Source organism: Pseudorasbora parva, chromosome 17, assembly GCF_024679245.1.
Source record: "Pseudorasbora parva isolate DD20220531a chromosome 17, ASM2467924v1, whole genome shotgun sequence".
NCBI classification, from domain to species: Eukaryota; Metazoa; Chordata; class Actinopteri; order Cypriniformes; family Gobionidae; genus Pseudorasbora; species Pseudorasbora parva.
The window spans coordinates 26,968,657-26,987,325 of record NC_090188.1 but is presented as its reverse complement, the minus strand read 5'-3'; the positions used below and the strand labels follow the sequence as shown (position 1 = coordinate 26,987,325).

The window sequence follows — 18,669 nt, the reverse complement described above, 5'->3', positions numbered from 1 at the left end:
TCAGGTAATATATACAGTATATATTTTTAGGTTTTTTAATGAAGTCTCTCATCTAAATGCAACCAATGTTGCATTTATTTGATCAAAAATAAAATATTGTGAAACATTATTATAATTACAACTCTGATTTTAATATATTGTATAATGTATAAGAGAATTAGCGGCTGATTACTCTAGTGTTCAGTGTCACAGCACCATAAATCAATCTATTATGCTGATTTGGTATTATGAAGAACCAGTTAATTTAATTAAAAAACAGTTGCGCTTCTTAACATTTTTTGTGAAATTCTCAAAAAAGTTGGTTCAAACAATAATTGTTGGACCTTCTGCAGCACCACCATGGACCCCTATTGAAGACCCCCGACCTAAAGAAATGCAAGTTTTTTAATGGTGAGCCATTCAATCTTCTAAAAGTCTGTATTCCAGCTGATGTCCTTTCACATCATTCCAGAAAGACATACTGTGGTGATGAGCACCTAATGCAGAGCAGGTGCATGACATTCTCTTTTGTCAGGGCTAATACATAACCATGACATTAGAGTTCTTACTTCAGTGTGGAAGGGCTTTTCAAGGCCATCTCTACGAAATATGATCCTGCATCTGTTTCTGGCCTCAGACAAGTAATTCTGTCAAAAGCTCAGGCTGATCAGTTAAAGTGCTACATCCTGACTTCCTACACACACTCCAACGTATAAACAGATGCGCCAATGGATCATTCAGAGCATGCACTGTAAAAACCTGTAATTCAGTTTTATATTTTCTATGTGCTAACATGAAACTGAGATAAATCATTTGGGGATCTCTGAAGGATGACATGATGTGGCTTTGTACAAGATCCGCAGTTATATTTACAATAGAGACTCCCCAGAAAGCTGTGATTGCTGTGACCAATTAATGTCATCTACACAACCACAATGTCGGTAAATCATTAATGGGGGTTTTCAACAGTTTATCCTTTTCAGCCTGATTGATGGACAGTATAAGTTTTAATTTTTCAGACACATTTCTACCCAGATTTGGTCTTGATTTTCTATCCTCATTATCTTTCTTAGACCCACCCGACTATGATCCTTCTGTTTTAATGAAATTTGCAGGACAACATGCCTTAGGGAATGATGAAACTATAAAAAACAGGCTTTTAAATCATTTACAATAAATCCTCTCTTACATCTCATTCAAAACCATAAAGCGGACATGTACAAATATTATCTGTTTTTCTTGTTTGTGGGGTAACATAAGAAAAAATATCTCAATGCCCTCAGTCTTCTGGAATGCCTTCCATAAAAGCCAGAGGATGAAAAACATTTTAAATGTAATATCATCTTTTGTTCCACAGAAGAAAGAAGGGCATAGTTTTAATAAAACGACATTAAGGTGAGTAAATGGGTTTTACATTGGTGTGAACTACTTTAATATAAAATGATGTAGCCTGTGTGTTATTCTGATCCTACAACTGCTCATGTCTCAAAGATTCTGCATTTCTTATTCATAAATGGAGCATATGAGCACACACATTTTCCACTCTGATAAGGAATGCTCTGAAGATGACAGAAAGTTGAGTTATGGAGCAGAGGTACTGGCACCACAACTAGTGCTGGGGATCCAAAAGGTGTCAGTCTGAGTGCAAGACACTTTGGGAAGTTGTGACATGAACAGAGGAAGAGTTGAAGTCATAATAAAGGAGCTGAGCTAAGGCCAGGAGGTCAAGACATAAGACAGCCAGAGTGGAGAAGATTGACTATTAAAAAAAGTCCTAGCAAATTCGCATAGGAAGATACGGCCGTATCCCAGGATGACAATGTCAAGATTCATCTGGCTAAAATTGTGAAGGTTGGCAGGGAGCATAAAGAATAATTTTCACACATGAATTGGCACCTCTGAGTCCAGGCCTTACATTATTTGAAAGTCTTTTGGATGTGCTGGAGTAGACTTTACAGAGTACTCGACTCTTGCATTGTAAATACAAGATCTTGACAAAAATGCACAAGTCTCTGTAAAGTCTACTCCAACACATGAGTGAAAATGATTATTTATGTTTCCTCCTAACCATTCTTTCACAATTTGAGCCTGATGCTCTTCTTGTTCTTTGAACAAGTTCAAATGCAAGAACAAATGCTCTTCAATGTTCTTTGTTCTTTTCTCAGAGAAAAGATTAAAGGTCCCGTTCTTCGCGATTCTATCTTTCAAACTTTAGTTAGTGTGTAATGTTGCTGTTAGAGCATAAATAAAACTTGTAAAATTATAAAGCTCAAAGTTCAATGCCAAGCGAGATATTTTAATTAACAGAAGTTCCCTTTCAAAGCCTACAACGAATGGCCGGTTTGGACTACACCTCGCACTTCCTTGCAGGAATGACGTCACTAGAACCGTTTGTTGACTAACCCTCCGCCCACAAGTACACGCAAAATAGGGGGCGTGGTCTTGTTGCTCTCCCACGTGGAGAAGAGCGCACATTCAGCGCTTGCATCTCCCCGTTATGGTAAGAGGCAGGACCTTTCCGGGCAAAGTGCGCTAAGCTGCTGTCCAATCACAACACGGGAAGCGGTGGCCCAATCAGAACTCATTACGAGTTTCTGAAGGAGGGACTTCATAGAACAAGGAAATCATCAGGCCGTTTTAGGACAGAGAAAACAGCGCTGTACAGATAAGTAAATTGTGTAAATTGTGTAAAAAATACAGTTTTTTTTTATTCGAAAGACTGCCGTTCGCCAGTTTTTGTGTTTACTAGAAGCACGCAAACGCAACTCGGCCGTCGTCATTATGGCCCCGCCCACCGTCACAACTCACATAAAACAGATAAAAAGGGATTAAAGGTGGTGTGAACTTCCGTGTTTTGAAGGGGTTTTTCAGCTTTTTTTCCCACTGGACAGGCAAGCTATTTCAATGGTTGAATTAGGCTATGTAACAGTAGCACATTTTTTTTCCGCATAATTCATTCCATTACAGAGTTTTCTTTGTTGCGCCTTTATCGTTTTGCTATGTGTGTTATGGTAAACATCAATTCTTTTGTGCTAGCTCTGCACATTCTGCACACAGCTGCACATTCTCCTCTAAACATTGGATTTCTCCGCGCTGTGCCGATCAAGGCACAACTCACATAAAGTTAATAATTCCGCAAATAAATGCGGTTGCAGTTTTCGAACAGAGATGACAACAAAGAGGAAAAACTACAGACTGCAGCTTTAAATATGGATATTTTTCTTACACAATTGCCTCCCGTCGCTTCAGAAGGCCTTTATTAGCCCCAGAGTCATGTGGATTACTTATGATGGATAAATGCACTTTTATTTTTAAAACAAAAACAGCCATTCACTACCATTATCAATCTTCATTTATTTTTTATTTTTTATAAAACTCTGATTATAATCGTCTGAAAGAAGAAAGTCATATAAACTGGCTTTAATGTGAGTAAATCATGGGCTAATTTAAATTTTTGGGTGAACTACCCCTCTAAAATTATTTAATAAACCATGCATAATTAAAAAAATATATATGTGGAATTGTCAACTTCAATTAGTTTAATTTACAGTGTATCTAATTGCTATTAATGCACTGTAATTGTGGCGTTTTCACTCTAGTCTCAATCTGAAATATACAAGATTAAAACGTTATTTTAACAGAAAGTTTGTGCAATATAAAATATGTAGATGTACCTGTAGATGTTGGTAAAGTATTTTATCTGATTGTTTAAATCACTAGATTTCATCTGCCAAAGATGTCATAGCCCTGGGGTTTCAATGCACCGAATCCCTTAATGGAAAGCACAAGTCTTTCAGAGGATCATTTGCTCAAGGGCCAGAGACAAGGCAAGACATCAGACAGCTTCAGCTCTTCCGTTGATATACTGACCAGATGATGACTGAGCATCTATTCCCCATCAAGGAAGATCTTCCTGCCGATCAAGTCTCTTTCTCATGGCCCAGAGAATCAGAGATGTGAGCACATGCTGAGCTCACTCCAAAACGCTTTATAAATCCCACACATTTGCAATGCATGAATCACACTTTCCCTCACAAAAACGTCCTGTAGCACTAAACCAAAGAATACATTTTACAGCCCTGTAAATTACAACTCACTCCTCCCTGCGTTCCACTGTCCAAGGTTACAGCACGTTCGTATCCACCGCTGATCAAAAACGATTAGTGGGATTGCTAATTTGTAGTTCAGACACATAGCTCAACCGAAAATAAAAGACCTGTCATGATCTCATATTGTCCAAAACTCATGACTTTTTCTTCTGATTTACATTATAACGAATAAGGAATATATTTAATACAAATAACGACTTCTATTTGTCACACAAATCTATTATATTAATTCATACGTCTTAAATAGTAGGACTCATATGGATTACTTTATGACTCTTTTATGGCGGTTTTTACATCTTTTTAGAAACGTTAAAGCCTCAGTCCTGATTCATATTAATTGCATTGAAAAATGTCATACAAAGGTGAGTAAATAATAGTATAATTTAAAATCTTAGACATTAAATGGAATTTCACCCTATCTATTTTCTATATCACACTATAAACCCTAACACTCAAGTATAGGGTATAGAGTTTTTTTTTAAAGTAAGACACATTTAAAGTAATCTGAATGGTTTAATTATTTTGAGTTTTATGAACTTGTTTCTTTTAATTTAAACAAATTTAACTGAAATTGGGCTGGGATTTCTATTTCCCAGCATGCTTTGCCATTACACTCAAAAGGGAAACACTTGAAATTAAGTGTCATATAATATTTTGGTGCAAGATTAATGTTAAGTGGGAGATTAAGTAGTGTTTAATGTTTTTTTATGCTAGTTTCTGTTATATTGGGGGCTGCCATCATGGTGACGAGTATAGGAGCTTAGTTTGAGAACAGATATATGTTAAATGCTTAAAATACTCATTCAGCAACTGCTATGCTATCAAAGCATTGCGATACCAATTAGCAAGGTAGCATTTATTAAATTAGCTAGTTAAAGCTAGCCAAGCTTTCAGTACTAAAAATATTTCAATTGAGATTACATGTAGATTACATACTCAACCTGCCTGTGAAATTCTCCAATCATTTTGTCTGCATAATTCTTAAAAGCAAGCTCACATTCTGCCTTCATCCAATCAACAACCGGTGGATTGAACCAAGTCCATTTATTCTATTCTACATTTATTCTATTCAGTAATGTTTCACTTGGATGTACATCACAATACAGGAGAAATGATCTACTTCCATAACATCACAACTCTAATTCTCACTCCATTTTTACTATATCAGGTCTAACTCACTGAACTCTTAAAATTGTTGTGATTTCCATGGCAACACAAAAAAGTATTTTTAGAGCTCTCTTGTGCCTAAAGTAACAACCTTAGCAGAGTACATATACTTGATTCACAGCCCTCTGTACACAGAGGAACAAAACATATAATATCTCCCCCCCCCCCCCCCCCCCCCCCAAAAAAAAAACCAAAAAAAAAAACCCAGATTCTTCCTCAAAACATACCTTTAGCACAGTTGGCAAAATCGTTCATGTGAACATGACAACGAAACAGATATTTTTTGGAGTGCATTTGACTAACATTCGATATGAGGACTATTTAAAACAGGAGTATGATGGCTGTAACAGGCCCATTCGAGTGATGTGTTGAGTTGTGTTGGAGACCAGGGACTGAGGTGAGGACACACTGGACCGAGCGAGGGGTGTAGAGGCTCGTGCTGTGTCTCACAGCGATCTCCCCACACAACCTTTGATCCGCTGTTTGAAACCCCCCTGTGGAAGCTTTTTCTGTGGATTCATTTAACGGTGAAAGGAAGATTGGGTTCCTCATATGTCCCACAGTAAGGCAGCGGGACAAAACATACACTGTAAAACACATTCGGCTACACTCAACGACAAAGGCTGTAATAAAAGAATCCCATTCAGTTGTTCAAGAGATTCTTCTTTTCAGTACCTTCATACCTTATGTTATTATAATCTATGTCATGAGGTATTTGAGATTGAAAGGAAATTTCAGTCATTTATAGTCTTTGTTGTTAGAAGCAAAATTCAAGAGTAAGGTACAAAGGGGCGAAAGGTGCCCCGGGGTAAAAGTCGCATTGATTTTATTTTCCTTTATATTAGATGGCACAAAAACCTGCCGTATCACTTTCCAAAGCATCCACTCTTCAAGATGCATGTGGAAATTCGGCTGATACTTGACGTGATCGCAAAGTTTATTCTGCGCTAATTTGATCTAATATTTGATGTTTTTTAAAATGTTGTAGATTTGAGTAGCAAATGAGAATCGATAAAATGGTTTAATATATTTTGAGACAAAGGTCTTATTAATGATTTTCAGTTTTGTTCAAGGAAATTAAAGCGACAGTTATATGAATACATACAGTATATAAAAGTATGGTATTTGGAGTAAAAGGTCCTGCTGTTGGGGCTACTGGCACAATAATTAAAAGGTGTTAAAATAATTTAATTAATTACTCACCCTCATGTCGTTGGACACCTGTAACACCTTCGTTAATCTTCGGAACACAAATGAAGATATTTTTGTTGAAAGCTGATGGCTGAGAAAGGCTTCAGAAAGGCCTCCATTGGCACTAGTACATTAGTACATTCCCACTCACAAGACCAATGAAAGACACTAAAGACATCGTTACAAAGTCCATCTAACTACAGTGGCTGTACAATAATTTTACGATGCGACGAAAATAGTTAGTGTGCGCACAAATCAAAATAACAACTTTATCCACCAAGTTATTGACGTGAACTCGACGCATGCGCGAGAATATGACGCAGATCCGCCGTTCGGATACATGACCCAGAAGAGGAGGAGCGCCGCTATCGCGTGAGTTCCACACTCTAAATAATGCTGGGTTGTTTTTTTTAACCCAAAATGCTGAGTTAAGACTGTTGGGTAATTTTTGTTGGTTTCTTTGATCACATTTTAAACACCATGGGGTAGTTTCAAATTTCAAGTCGTTGGGTTAAACCTGCTGGGTCCCAATGTTTGGTTGACATGAGGGTGAGTAATTAATGAAATAATTTACATTTTTGGGTGAACTAAACTTTTAAGGTGTGCCTTTAGCCCTGTTGTACCCTACAATACAAAAAACAAGCACACAAACAATCCCAGTCATTCAACAGGAATCCACATGGAATATCTCATGAGAGTGAAACATTTCCCCACACATATATAACATTGGGTTCAAGATTGTCTCGCAAATGTTCTGTGACAGAAAGTGACTTGACTACAATGGACCTTTTTTGCCAGCAAAAATCTGCTTATGTAACCTTATCTTAATTGTAATTAAGGCAGGATAGCATGTATGCTTTGTTGGAAAGCCTCCCTGCACAGCAATAGACTTGACGAAAGAACTGCATTAAACACTTTTTAATAAAGTACTGAAAAATACTGATAAAAATAATGTAGTAATGGATTATTTTACCCAATAGCATAATGTCAAACATTAATAATGAAATTATTAATGGATGCTGCCTTATAGGTAGCTGCCTATCTAGATAATGCACATCAATGCAGTTCACTTGGTTTTGGAAGTAGTGCTTGAAAGGAAGCATTGTATGGATATTTGCCAAATTTGATATTTATCAGTATCGTCTGGGAATGTTCTAAACTACCTATTACTTTGAAATCTCATAAATAAATCCTATACTTACTTTAACCCAAATCATGTACACAAAAATAAAACAAAGCTTTAGTTGCTTTGTCAGCACTGGTATAGTTTCAGTAGAAATTACTGTTTTAGAGTTATCGTTTACCTCTGGATTGGCAGGATTGAAAGCCACATTCAAGACCGTTTCAGAGTGTCTCTGGAGCTTATGGAGAAAGTTGCTGCTGCGTGTGTCATATATAGGCCTGGAAGAAAGGTTAAATGGACAAAGTATCATCAAAATGATCAAAGTATCAGCACAAAGCACATATTATTAACATCAATATAAAATTCTTGCCAAATTACTACACATTCACACACTTTTGTAAAAAACAAAAAAAAAACACTTTTACACACTGGCTTCAGCGTATATGAGGCCAAACATGCGACCTCATCCAGGGTTTACAAATATACTGTGCGAAATTTTGAAGCCTAACTATCCGGGAAACAAAGATATAAACAGTATTAGGAATGTGAATCGTCACTGGTCTCACGATTCAATGCGATTACAATTATGTCAGATTCGATTCCATATCAAATCGAATCATTCACACAGAAATGTAAAAAGTTTCAGACAGTATATTGACGTTGCATCCTCAATTTTGAAAAGTACTGCACATGGCTATGTTTTTGTCAATGAAATACAAGCAGTCAGATATTAGAACTCCCTTTTTACTTTATCTACCCTGAGACATTACACTTCCTGAATGTAGCAAACATCAAACACAACTTAAAGAGTGAGTTCACCCAAAATATTGAATTATATCATTAATTATTGCTCTTGCGCTGTTGTCAGTGTAAATAGTGAAGCGCTTCCCAGTTCTATGGCAGAGGCACACTCACAGCACTCAGCTCGCAGCTGCAGCCTCAGGCATTCATGGAAACTGTGCAGCCAGCAGAGCAAAGTAAGTCTTTCAACTTCTCAAACTAATTCCTTCTGACTCCTGCAGCGTTTTGGGCTGTGAGACTCCCTCAGCATTCAGTTTTTAATTGTCTGTTCTCTAACTGAACTGATTTTATGAAAATGAATGCGGTCGCAGTGGGAAAGTGAAAGTGATTCAGTAATCTAGTAGCGGTGGCTTTGGGAGTGGCCTCGTAGGGCAGCGAGGCATTCTGGGAATTGTTGTCTTTCATCCCAATGAGACAAAAATACATTTTCTGTCTCAGGACCAAAGGACCAAATCAAAAAATAATTTCACATTTCTACTACATTAATGACCCAGTTTAAATATAGATTCATCTTCCCAGCGCTGAAGTACTCCTTTAAGGTTGAACCACTGTTGTCACATGGACTATTTTAACTATGGTTTCACTACCTTTCTGGACCTTGAAAGTGTTTATTAAATAGCTGTCTATGTGGGATCAGAAAGCTGTTAGATTCTTAATTTGTGTTTCAAAGATGAACGAAGATCTTTCGGATTTGGAATGACATGAGGGCGAATAATTAATGACAGAATCAGGGGTTAGATTAAAGGTCCTTTCACACTGGACGCGATTTTGACGCGCGCATTATTTGCGCAATGGCTTTATTTTTTGATCAGTTGTGCTTGTAATGAGTGCTTCCACACCAAAATTGAATATGCTGCGGCATTTTTTCGTTTCGATGTCGATTTTTTGTACACTAGCGGCGAAAGAAACGGCTTCAACCAATCATACACAAGGAAACAAAGGTGACGAAATGTCCAGTTGATGTCACAAGCTATTCAATCAACATTAACCTTTGCCAAGTATCACATTTCTCATGCGATTACAGCTGTAGTTGTACTTAAAGCTGTACAGCTGTACAGCTGGAGCTGTGGTTGCCCACTGTATGCTACAGTCAGCAATAACTTAACCTTTTGAGTAAAATAAAAAAAAATTCTAAACCTTGTGTCCGCGATTATGGAAAGTGAACGTATTGCCATCAGTACGTCTGTGGCACTTAAATGTTTAGGCCTACATTGTGAGTGACTCAGCTGGAAACAGCTGCTCCGGATTGATTGGTTCCCTGAAGTGTGTGGTTTGTCTCATCAGATGTGCTGCTAACAATACTGTCTGTGGAGAAGCTCCTCAAATTGTCCCATGGACTTTCGAAAGTAAGTGCGGAACCGGCCATGATAAAGTTTCAGCTCCTGTACAAGATCAGCATACTACCCTTCAGACTCTTTGTTCTTTTAAGACTGGGTGCACCCAAAACCTTCTTTTCATTCTTTTAAATCAAATGAAAAGCTTGTCTTCACTGAATGAGGAAGTGTCCGTGTTTTCTCAGCTGGCTAACGGCGCAAATGTTTTGGAATGTTGGAGCTCTAAAACTTTGCATATTTGTGTCGTGGCTGTCGCAAAATATTCACTTTTTCTGTCTGGTGTGAAAGGGCCTTAATCCAGGATTAGGCCTTCGTTCAATTAGGACATTTAAGTCGGTTTTATAAAAAGGATTTAGAACAAAAGAAAACATTACTGATGTGCATTTTAAGACAAAACAATTGCACTGACATATTTTAAGATTTCAAGCAAGTTATTTTCAGTTAAAACATCTTAAACATGCATTTGTAGTCTGGGACTAGGCTTAAGCCTCGTCTGTGAAACCAGGGGTAAGAAACATGGAAGAAAATTACATTTAAAAGTGCACTTTTCATTAAAATAATTTGTAACTACTGTTAGAGAGACGGATGCATATCTAACTAGGGAATCTTTTTGATAGCATTTTGGCAGTATTTATAGCTAAAAAAACAAAACAAAAAGACAATAGTCACCAGCAGATCTGCACTTTCCAAGCTCAGTTCTATGTGTTTGTAGCACAAAGGTACACTATTGTTCAAAAGTTTGGGGTCAGTATGATTTAAACATTTTTTTTTTCAACATTTAGCAAAGGACGCATTAAGCTGGTCAAAACTTACAGTAAAGACATATAGCATGTTATACAATATTTTAATTTAAAATAAATGCTGTCAATCACAGGAATAAATAATACAACATTTATTCATCAAATAAAGGAAATTTGTGTCAGACTTTTTTCAAAAAAATTTTTTTACAAATACATATATATATATATATATCTTTAATAAATATATATGTCTTTAAGACACCAAACTTTTGAACACTAGTGTAATTTTCTTCAAGCAGGATTTAAAGCATCATTTACATCATTAACAAATGTATGAAAAGGTAAATAATACTATAGATGAGGCAGAGAAAACCAGCTATTAAAAAACAACAACCTGCCATTAACAGATAAAAACATGAGACGTATCATAGCAGACTGGTTGGCTTCCTCCATATGTTTCTTATTCAGTCCTCTAAGGAAATACACTGAGTGTTCTAGGGAAGACAGGTCTCAGTGCCAGAAAGAAGCCAGAGATCACTAACAGGTTTTTGTAACATTCAATTATGTGTATATTTAAGGCGTTTAGCAGATGGTCTTATCTAGAACAACTTACAAATCAACTTCAGCTTCACATGCAAAACCAATGTGGTCAACACATAGGAAGCCTGTGAGATCTGCCGACACCGGGCGCAATGGGACAAAGCAACATTCATGTTAAAGATTTTATCCCTGCCAATGGCATTTGGTCAATGGCTGGCTTTTATTTATATTTTCTTGACATTCCTCAATTTACATTTATTTATTGTGTGGAACGTGAAAGAAAAACATCTCAGTGTTCATTTTTTTTCATAAAATGAAAGTCAGTAGGGTCCAGTATTGATTTGGACACAAGAAAAAAAAAATTCCACCGAAGAAAATCAAAGTGACACAAGTTTGGGTAAAAGTTTTTTTTGAGTAAACCACTCCCTTAAATTACTTCTGACAGATAATGGCAACACAGTTAAAAAGCACAAATTGTCACGTTTTCCATGTTTTTAAAGCTTAAAATATTAATGCTTGGGATTAATGAAGTAATGAGGTGGCACTGAAGTTCTTTTTCTGTGATTGTCTTGTGCAATATAAAAAACTGCTTTAATAAATTAATCTGGCTTATCGAGGTCTCAAGACAGATACTACTGTTCTCTCCATTCGGCTTCCAGGAAACACGGTGCTGTGGAGATCTTCTCAAAACTGTCCTGCTTTACCCAGTGCCGGCGATTAATAACAGCTATCAACACGCACGTATTGTTCCACTGACTTGAGCAAAGACTAAACACACATACACAAACAGAGCAGAGACTGCCGTCCTCCCACACTGGCAAAGAGACACGTATGGAAAAGTTATTTGATTGATTCAAAAAGACAAAAATAAACATTCAGTTCAAAATATGTATTACAAGAAGAAAAGAAAGTGGCTGCTTTAAAAGGCAAGTTTGTGTAAAACCTGATGATCATGCTGTGCAGCTTTATTTGGGAATAAACCAAAGAGCATCTTGTGCTTCATTGGAAGCAAGAACATCTGACCATCTGTATAATGACGTTCCTAATCAATGTTATTCTAAACTAATCAAATTTTGATTAATGAGTCCCAGAAATATTGCTTAATGTTAAATATTTTTGCTGTTAATCCTATATCTAGGTCATTCATGAGCATTAGCATGAGCCAAACCCAGTATCGCAAGTCGTTTTTCATGAAGTTTGAGTAACATTCACATTTTTTTTTCCAAGGTCAATGGGACAATAGCTCTGTAAAAGATACTTTTTTTTCTCAGAGCTCTTTTAACATCAGAACACCATGGAAGTATGGATACCCCACTGTTTTCCTCATATGAGTGAATTGTTTTGACAATCCTGGCAAAGGACACAAGACATGGAGAAGCTCAGCAGTAAATGTGATGCAGCTGCTGGATATGATAAGAGATACTCAGAGAGAGAGAATTAAAGAGGTCAACGGAAAAAGTGGTCCAGTGAAATGGGGATGATTGTAGGTTCCTCTCAAGCTCCTTCTAGATAGCAATATAATGCAGTTTAATGCCGACTATCTATCTGTCTGTCTTTATGTCTGTGTATCTATCTAGATAATTGCATGTTCCTCTCAAGCTCCCCCCTGTCATATCGTTTGTGGTGTAAATTTAATGCACAGTTTAAAGGCACAATATGTAATTTTCTCCACTAGAGGTCATTTATTAGTCACTTATAGAGTGACTCCTTGATTTAGCAGAATCATTGGGATCTGACGGGTCTCGGGCAGAAAGCATATTTACATTTTATTAAAGATTTATTAACGTTACGGTAGTATAAAACAGGGCTGAAAATCGGTTGAGCAGAATGAGGCCACTGGAGCGATTGCTAATAAAAGACAAGCGTGACACATGGTTTGAGAGCAGTGGAGCATTTATGATGTCGCATGCGTCTACTTCCGTTTCCTCTGGTCATGTGTCTGTGGTGTAACGCAGTGCTGTTTTATCATATTAGATGGTGTTTTGAAATGTATGTTATAATGCTACTCTGTGTGTTTGCTTTGTGGCTACTATGAGACACTAGTTGCACATTGCATTAAGCTAGATCTGTCACGGCTCATGGGTTCATTGATTCATTCTCTCTCTGTTTGTGTGGTTGTGTTGGAGGCGTGGTCTCTGATTGCCAGTCTCATTATTACTTCTAGCTGCACATGATTACCTCTCCCTATTTATTCACCTCTATCACACACACACTCAATTAGCATACTATATAGTACCTGAAAATAGAATTAGTATGTCCCAAATCGTAGTATGTTGAAAAGAGTATTCCAAAGATACCCGGATGGTTTACTATTTCCGGTCCGAATCCGAAGTATGGATCGAAGCGCACTCTAAAGGCTGATATTGCCCACAACCCATTGTGAGTTGGACGAGGATTCGATTAGAACTACAAACGCAGATAAAAAGCGTTAAAAAACTATAAACATGACAGATGTGCAAGTCTGACGATTAAGTAGAGGGGTTTAGATAAGGGTGTTTGAGTGACCAACTATCAGTATTTAACCCGACAAAAATATTTATTCAGTGTTGTCCACATTATTTTTCACCTGCAGCAGCATTGTGAACTTTTGCAATGACACGTTTGGTCATTAACTTTTAAATGCATCATTATATTTAAACTGCAAACACATGAGAGTCTGTGACCCACAAAGACCCACACATGGAAGATCAACGAGCGGCTACATTTCTCTCTGATACGGTAGGAGATTAAACTGAATGTGGAGGATTTGAACTGTGACGAATCTGACGATGATTGACAGGGCAGATAAACGGTGACGGGATGCTCGTAACTAAGCGACAGAGTCTGTTAAAGATGACGAAGTAGTATGTCCCAAAGCTTGCATACTTTTCTGCTACACACTCAAAAGTATGTACTTTTTCTTCACAAAAAGAGTACATACTTTTAGGACTTAGTATAAGTAAGCGAATTGGGACGCAGCATCATTGTCAGTTCGTTGCAGCCCTCGTTGTGTGTGTGTGTGTCTTTGTTCTCCTGGGATAATCTGCTAGCGACGGTTCCGGATTCCTTCACTGTGGATCTGCCCCTTGCATTCCTGCGTCACTAACCTGCATGCCGCCTGCCTGTTTTTCTGTCTGCCTGGAGAGTCTGATCCTCTGCTGTGACTTCCATCTTCGTGATATCTTCCTTTGTGTGCTCTGAGTATTTAATAAATACCTTTTACTTGCAAGTGGATCTTGTGTTCTTTCCCTGACAGAACGAACTGATCAGAGGTGAGTGTGATAGAGGTGAATAAATAGGGAGAGGTAATCATGTGCAGCTAGAAGGGATAATGAGACTGGCAATCAGAGACCACGCCTCCAACACAACCACACAAACAGAGAGAGAATGAATCAATGAACGCATGAGCCGTGACAAGATCAATATTAGGCATGGTACTTGGAGTAAATAATGAACATTTTATTTATACAATAAGACTAACTGTGTTGAGCTATATAACAATTTAGTTTTCTGTCGATTAATATATCCAAACAGTTGCTTACCTGTCTAATAAAGCTCAAATTATATTAAACCATTTTTGGTGTTTCCATGGTTTTTACAAAATAAAAATTGATAGGCGAAATGCGAATACGGTCCATGTCATGGTAAAAATTCACTGGATTTAGAGCCCCGGTATCGGGAAGGAAAAGGGTATCGGAACATCTCTAGAATTAAGGTTGCCCTTTTATTTATTTTTTGACGGAAAAAAAAACCTATTCTGACGGAAAAAAACTATTCCAGTTCTTCAAAGCTTCAAATGGATTCAGTGTACTTTAATTTTGTTATCTTAATTTAGTAATTATTTAAGTGAAAATATTTAGGCATATTTATTTTATGCTTTTTATTTATATTCTATTCAGGTATCAGAACATCTCTACAATTAAGGTTGGCCTGCTATTTTTATTTGACGGGGAAAAAAACTATTCTGACGGGGGAAAAAAAAACTATTCTGACAGAAAAAAAAAACTATTCTGACAGAAAAAAAAAAAAACTATTCTGACGGGAAAAAAAAAAACTATTCTGACGGAAAAAAAAAACTATTCCAGTTCTTCAAAGCTTCAAACGGACAGTGAACTTTAATTTTGTTATCTTAATTAGGTAATTATTTAAGTGAAAATATTTAGCGTAGGCCTATTTATTTTATGCTTTTTATTTATATATTATTATTCAGTTTTTCTCTGTTGTCAGAAACTCTGCATGAAAATGTTATGTGAAACCAGGTTCTGTTGTTGATGTTCTGTATGCTGCTGTTTGCACGGTAAAATAAACGTGTAAAAATATATATTTTTAACGGGTCACAGACACTCGTCAATTTTATTTTTTATTTAATGCCAATTCAATATTAAAAATCATATCAGTTAACCGTTAATAATCAGATAATAAGCAGTGGTTGTCAGTCGGGAATATTAACCAAATGAGCATCCCTAGTAAGACCAAAAGTCAACAAAAAATACATAACATTGTTCAAGTGATTATTGGATATTTTAATCCAAAAATCTTACATATTGGGCCTTTAATGAAGTCTTTCTTTCTACAAAACCTGTTCTTACCTACAGTATCATGTGAGAAATGTGGTATTCAGTAGAACTGAATGGCGGTTTTATTACCACTGTCAAGATACACAGGCTCACCCTGAGCCAGGACCGGATTATCTGATTTACAATTATGCTGAACATTCTGTACAATGCATGTGAAAAATGTAGAGGTACCATGAATTATTGGTCCTATGACTTCTATTACACCTTGTGCTCATCATGACACCATATAACACCCAACTTAAGCAAGGAGAAACTATTTTCAATAAACACAGGGAGAGGATTAACTAAAAAACAGAGACAAGGGTTACAGGACATTGTAGCAAGAGATGCATTAAAAATACTTACACAATGGTCCTCCGAGCCACTAGCTATGAAACGACCGCAGGGTGAAAAGGCCGCAGTGCAGTGATGAAAGCGGTTAACATGGCTCTCATAGCGGCGAACACACCTGACAGAGATGGACAGAAAGAAAGAGATTTTAAACAGATGTGGGAGCTTTGCAAGAGTTTGACATTAAATATAATATTCTAAAGTGGCCCAAATTTGCCCTTCATGCTTTAATTCAAATATGTATCCAATAGGATCCACTTATTTGTCTATTAAGCAGCTAGAAAATGCATGTCTAGGCTAAAAAGGATATACATTATAATTGACAATTACCAAATTTGAAAACATTTGAATTGTACACACTCACAATATTCTCATTTGACTTGACCAGTCAGAAATGATTATCTGAAAAAAGAGAACACCCAGGATATTCTTTGGCATGTAAAACAAAAGGGTCATCATCCCTTAAAGTGGATCTGTTTAAAATCAGCTTTTCATTTCCAGGCCTACTTTTAGCTCTCTCTGTAGACATCACCTCCTTTAGAATGTAAATATTAATTTAGCAGACACCACTCATCCAAAGCAACATAAAGCACATAGAAACTATCTTCTAGAACACAGGGATAACTAGGAAAACATCAAGTATGTCCAAATACACACAATACTTTTCAGTGGAGTAGGGCAACACTTCTAGAGTGATTTCTTCATGAAGGTGCTATCAAAAAGTCAGGAACCATGTTTCATCTTGTGGTCCAGAGGGACTATGTAAACTGATGTGGGAAGAAACTTTAGAAAGCACATGAGACGAGGCTTCACTTCATTACTCCCATGCTGGGGGCTGTGTTTGCAATTCCTAGACCACATTTCCCTGCATTCTTTTAGTTTATGCTTAATGATACATACGCGTATATACATATATATAAAATAGATTTAAAGGCCAACCACATTGGACAGCTTTCTGGGTCACTGTGGGTGAGATGTAACAACATGGAATTCAGGGATTAGAGGAGCATGAGGGGTTGCATGAGGAGCATGAGGGGTTGCATGAGGAGCATGAGGGGTTGACGTGGAGCCCAGACTCCTATACAGCGGCTGATGTGGAGATTTGATTTACTTTGAAGGTAACTGTATTCAGTCTGTTTTGTGTCCCTGCACGTGTCTGTTTCCCCAGGCTGTTTTAAACTATCAGAAATTATGTTTCAGCTCTGCCTCTCACTCCCACCTCTGAATGTTTCAAGTCTGCCTAATAAGAACTGTATGCATGTTCCATGTTGGCCAAGAGGGTTGTTCAGAAACGATCTGCCTGTTCCGTGTCTGTCAAGAGTGTATCCCTCAGTAATATCTGTGTCCTGTGTTGTCCTAGAAAATGTATTTTAAAGTTCCTGTCTACACTGGCCAGTTCTCTTGCCCTGCCTGCAAGCCCTTTAGCTCTTTCCACACTGGCTCTGCCTGTGTCTGGATTCGCCCGTACAGCGCAGGAGTGTCGACTGCATTGCTCTGCCCAGATCTTCTGTGTCCGTCACTCCATTTCGGCCTGTTGACCAGTAGGCTCCTTCAGCTTTACCAGGGACCATCATCCCTACAGCACAGCTCCAGGGCTCCCCTGTCCTGCCAGCTTCACCTCAGTCAGTCGTTGCTCTGCCTGCACCACGGACTTCTGGGACTTCAGCTGTGCAAGGTCTCTCCACCCCTTTAAGTCTGTCGGGCTTCTGCTTCAACCGGAACCGTCTTGGGCTTTGGTCACTTAGCTTTTGAAAAATCTGTCATTAATTACTTACTCTAATGTCGTTCGACACCCGTAAGACGACCGTTCATCTTCAGAAAACAAATTAAGATATTTTTGTTGAAATCTGATGTCTCAGAAAGGCTTTCATTGACACCAATGTCATTTCCCCTCTCAAGACTCATAAAAGGCACTAAAGACGTTGTTAAAAAGTCCATCTCACTACAGTGATTCTACAATAATTTTATAAAGCAACGAGAATATTTTTTATTTGCAAAAAATCAACAATTAAATAGCAACTTATAGAGTGATGGGCCAGTTTCAAAACAAAGATTCGAACAGTTATGAATCAGCGTATTGATTCATGATTCGGATCGTGTGCCAAACTGACATTGGCGATACGAATCCTGAATTGATGAATTTAGTGCCTTTTATGGGTCTTGAGAGGAAATGACATTGGTGTCAACGAATGCCTTTCTGAGCCGTCGGATTGCAACACGAGTATCTTCATTTGTGTTCCAAAGATTACGGGCTTCGAACGACATTAGGGTAAGTAATTACTGACAGAATTTTCGGGTGGTAATACATTTTTGGGTGAACTAACCCTTTAAGCCCATGTGTTTTGTTCAGTTTAGATGTCCGTTATCATCATATGTTTGTTCTGTTAAATGTCGAAGAGTTTGTTTCTTAAGTTCTTGTAAATAAAGTTAAGCTGCTGCAATTAGATCCATTCACCTCATCTTTGCAACCCAGCCATGACAACATACACAAATATGCATAAAAAGTGCTATTTTAAAAATCACAGATAGGGAATTATGCTTAGAGCTTAACCCTAAGCTTTTTTTAAATAAACATAAACCAATGATTTGTGCCTAACGAGATCATTATGCCATTAAGGAAGTCACAAAAGAGGCATATAAAGTGATTTAATGCTACAGCCATAGCAGCAGCCTTTATGGAGCAGCCCAACCATATAATAAATTAACTCTTTTAATGAGACTACATAGACTGCCAAAGCTAGCTGTTCCTGTCCATGCAATTAAAAAAAACACTCAGAAAAAAACTGGCATAGACGCAAC

General features: G+C 37.5%; 1 protein-coding gene across 1 annotated transcript in view; it reads right to left on the bottom strand.

The window, feature by feature from the left end:
- wdr27 (WD repeat domain 27) overlaps positions 1-18,669 on the bottom strand; it is a 90,034-nt gene that overhangs the window by 19,939 nt on the left and 51,426 nt on the right. Inside the window, exons 23-25 of the mRNA XM_067421907.1 lie at positions 15,886-15,988; positions 14,319-14,320; positions 7,751-7,847 (exon numbers count right to left, since the gene is read on the bottom strand). Coding sequence (XP_067278008.1) covers positions 7,751-7,847; positions 14,319-14,320; positions 15,886-15,988 — 202 coding nt within the window. The remainder of the gene's footprint in view (positions 1-7,750; positions 7,848-14,318; positions 14,321-15,885; positions 15,989-18,669) is intronic.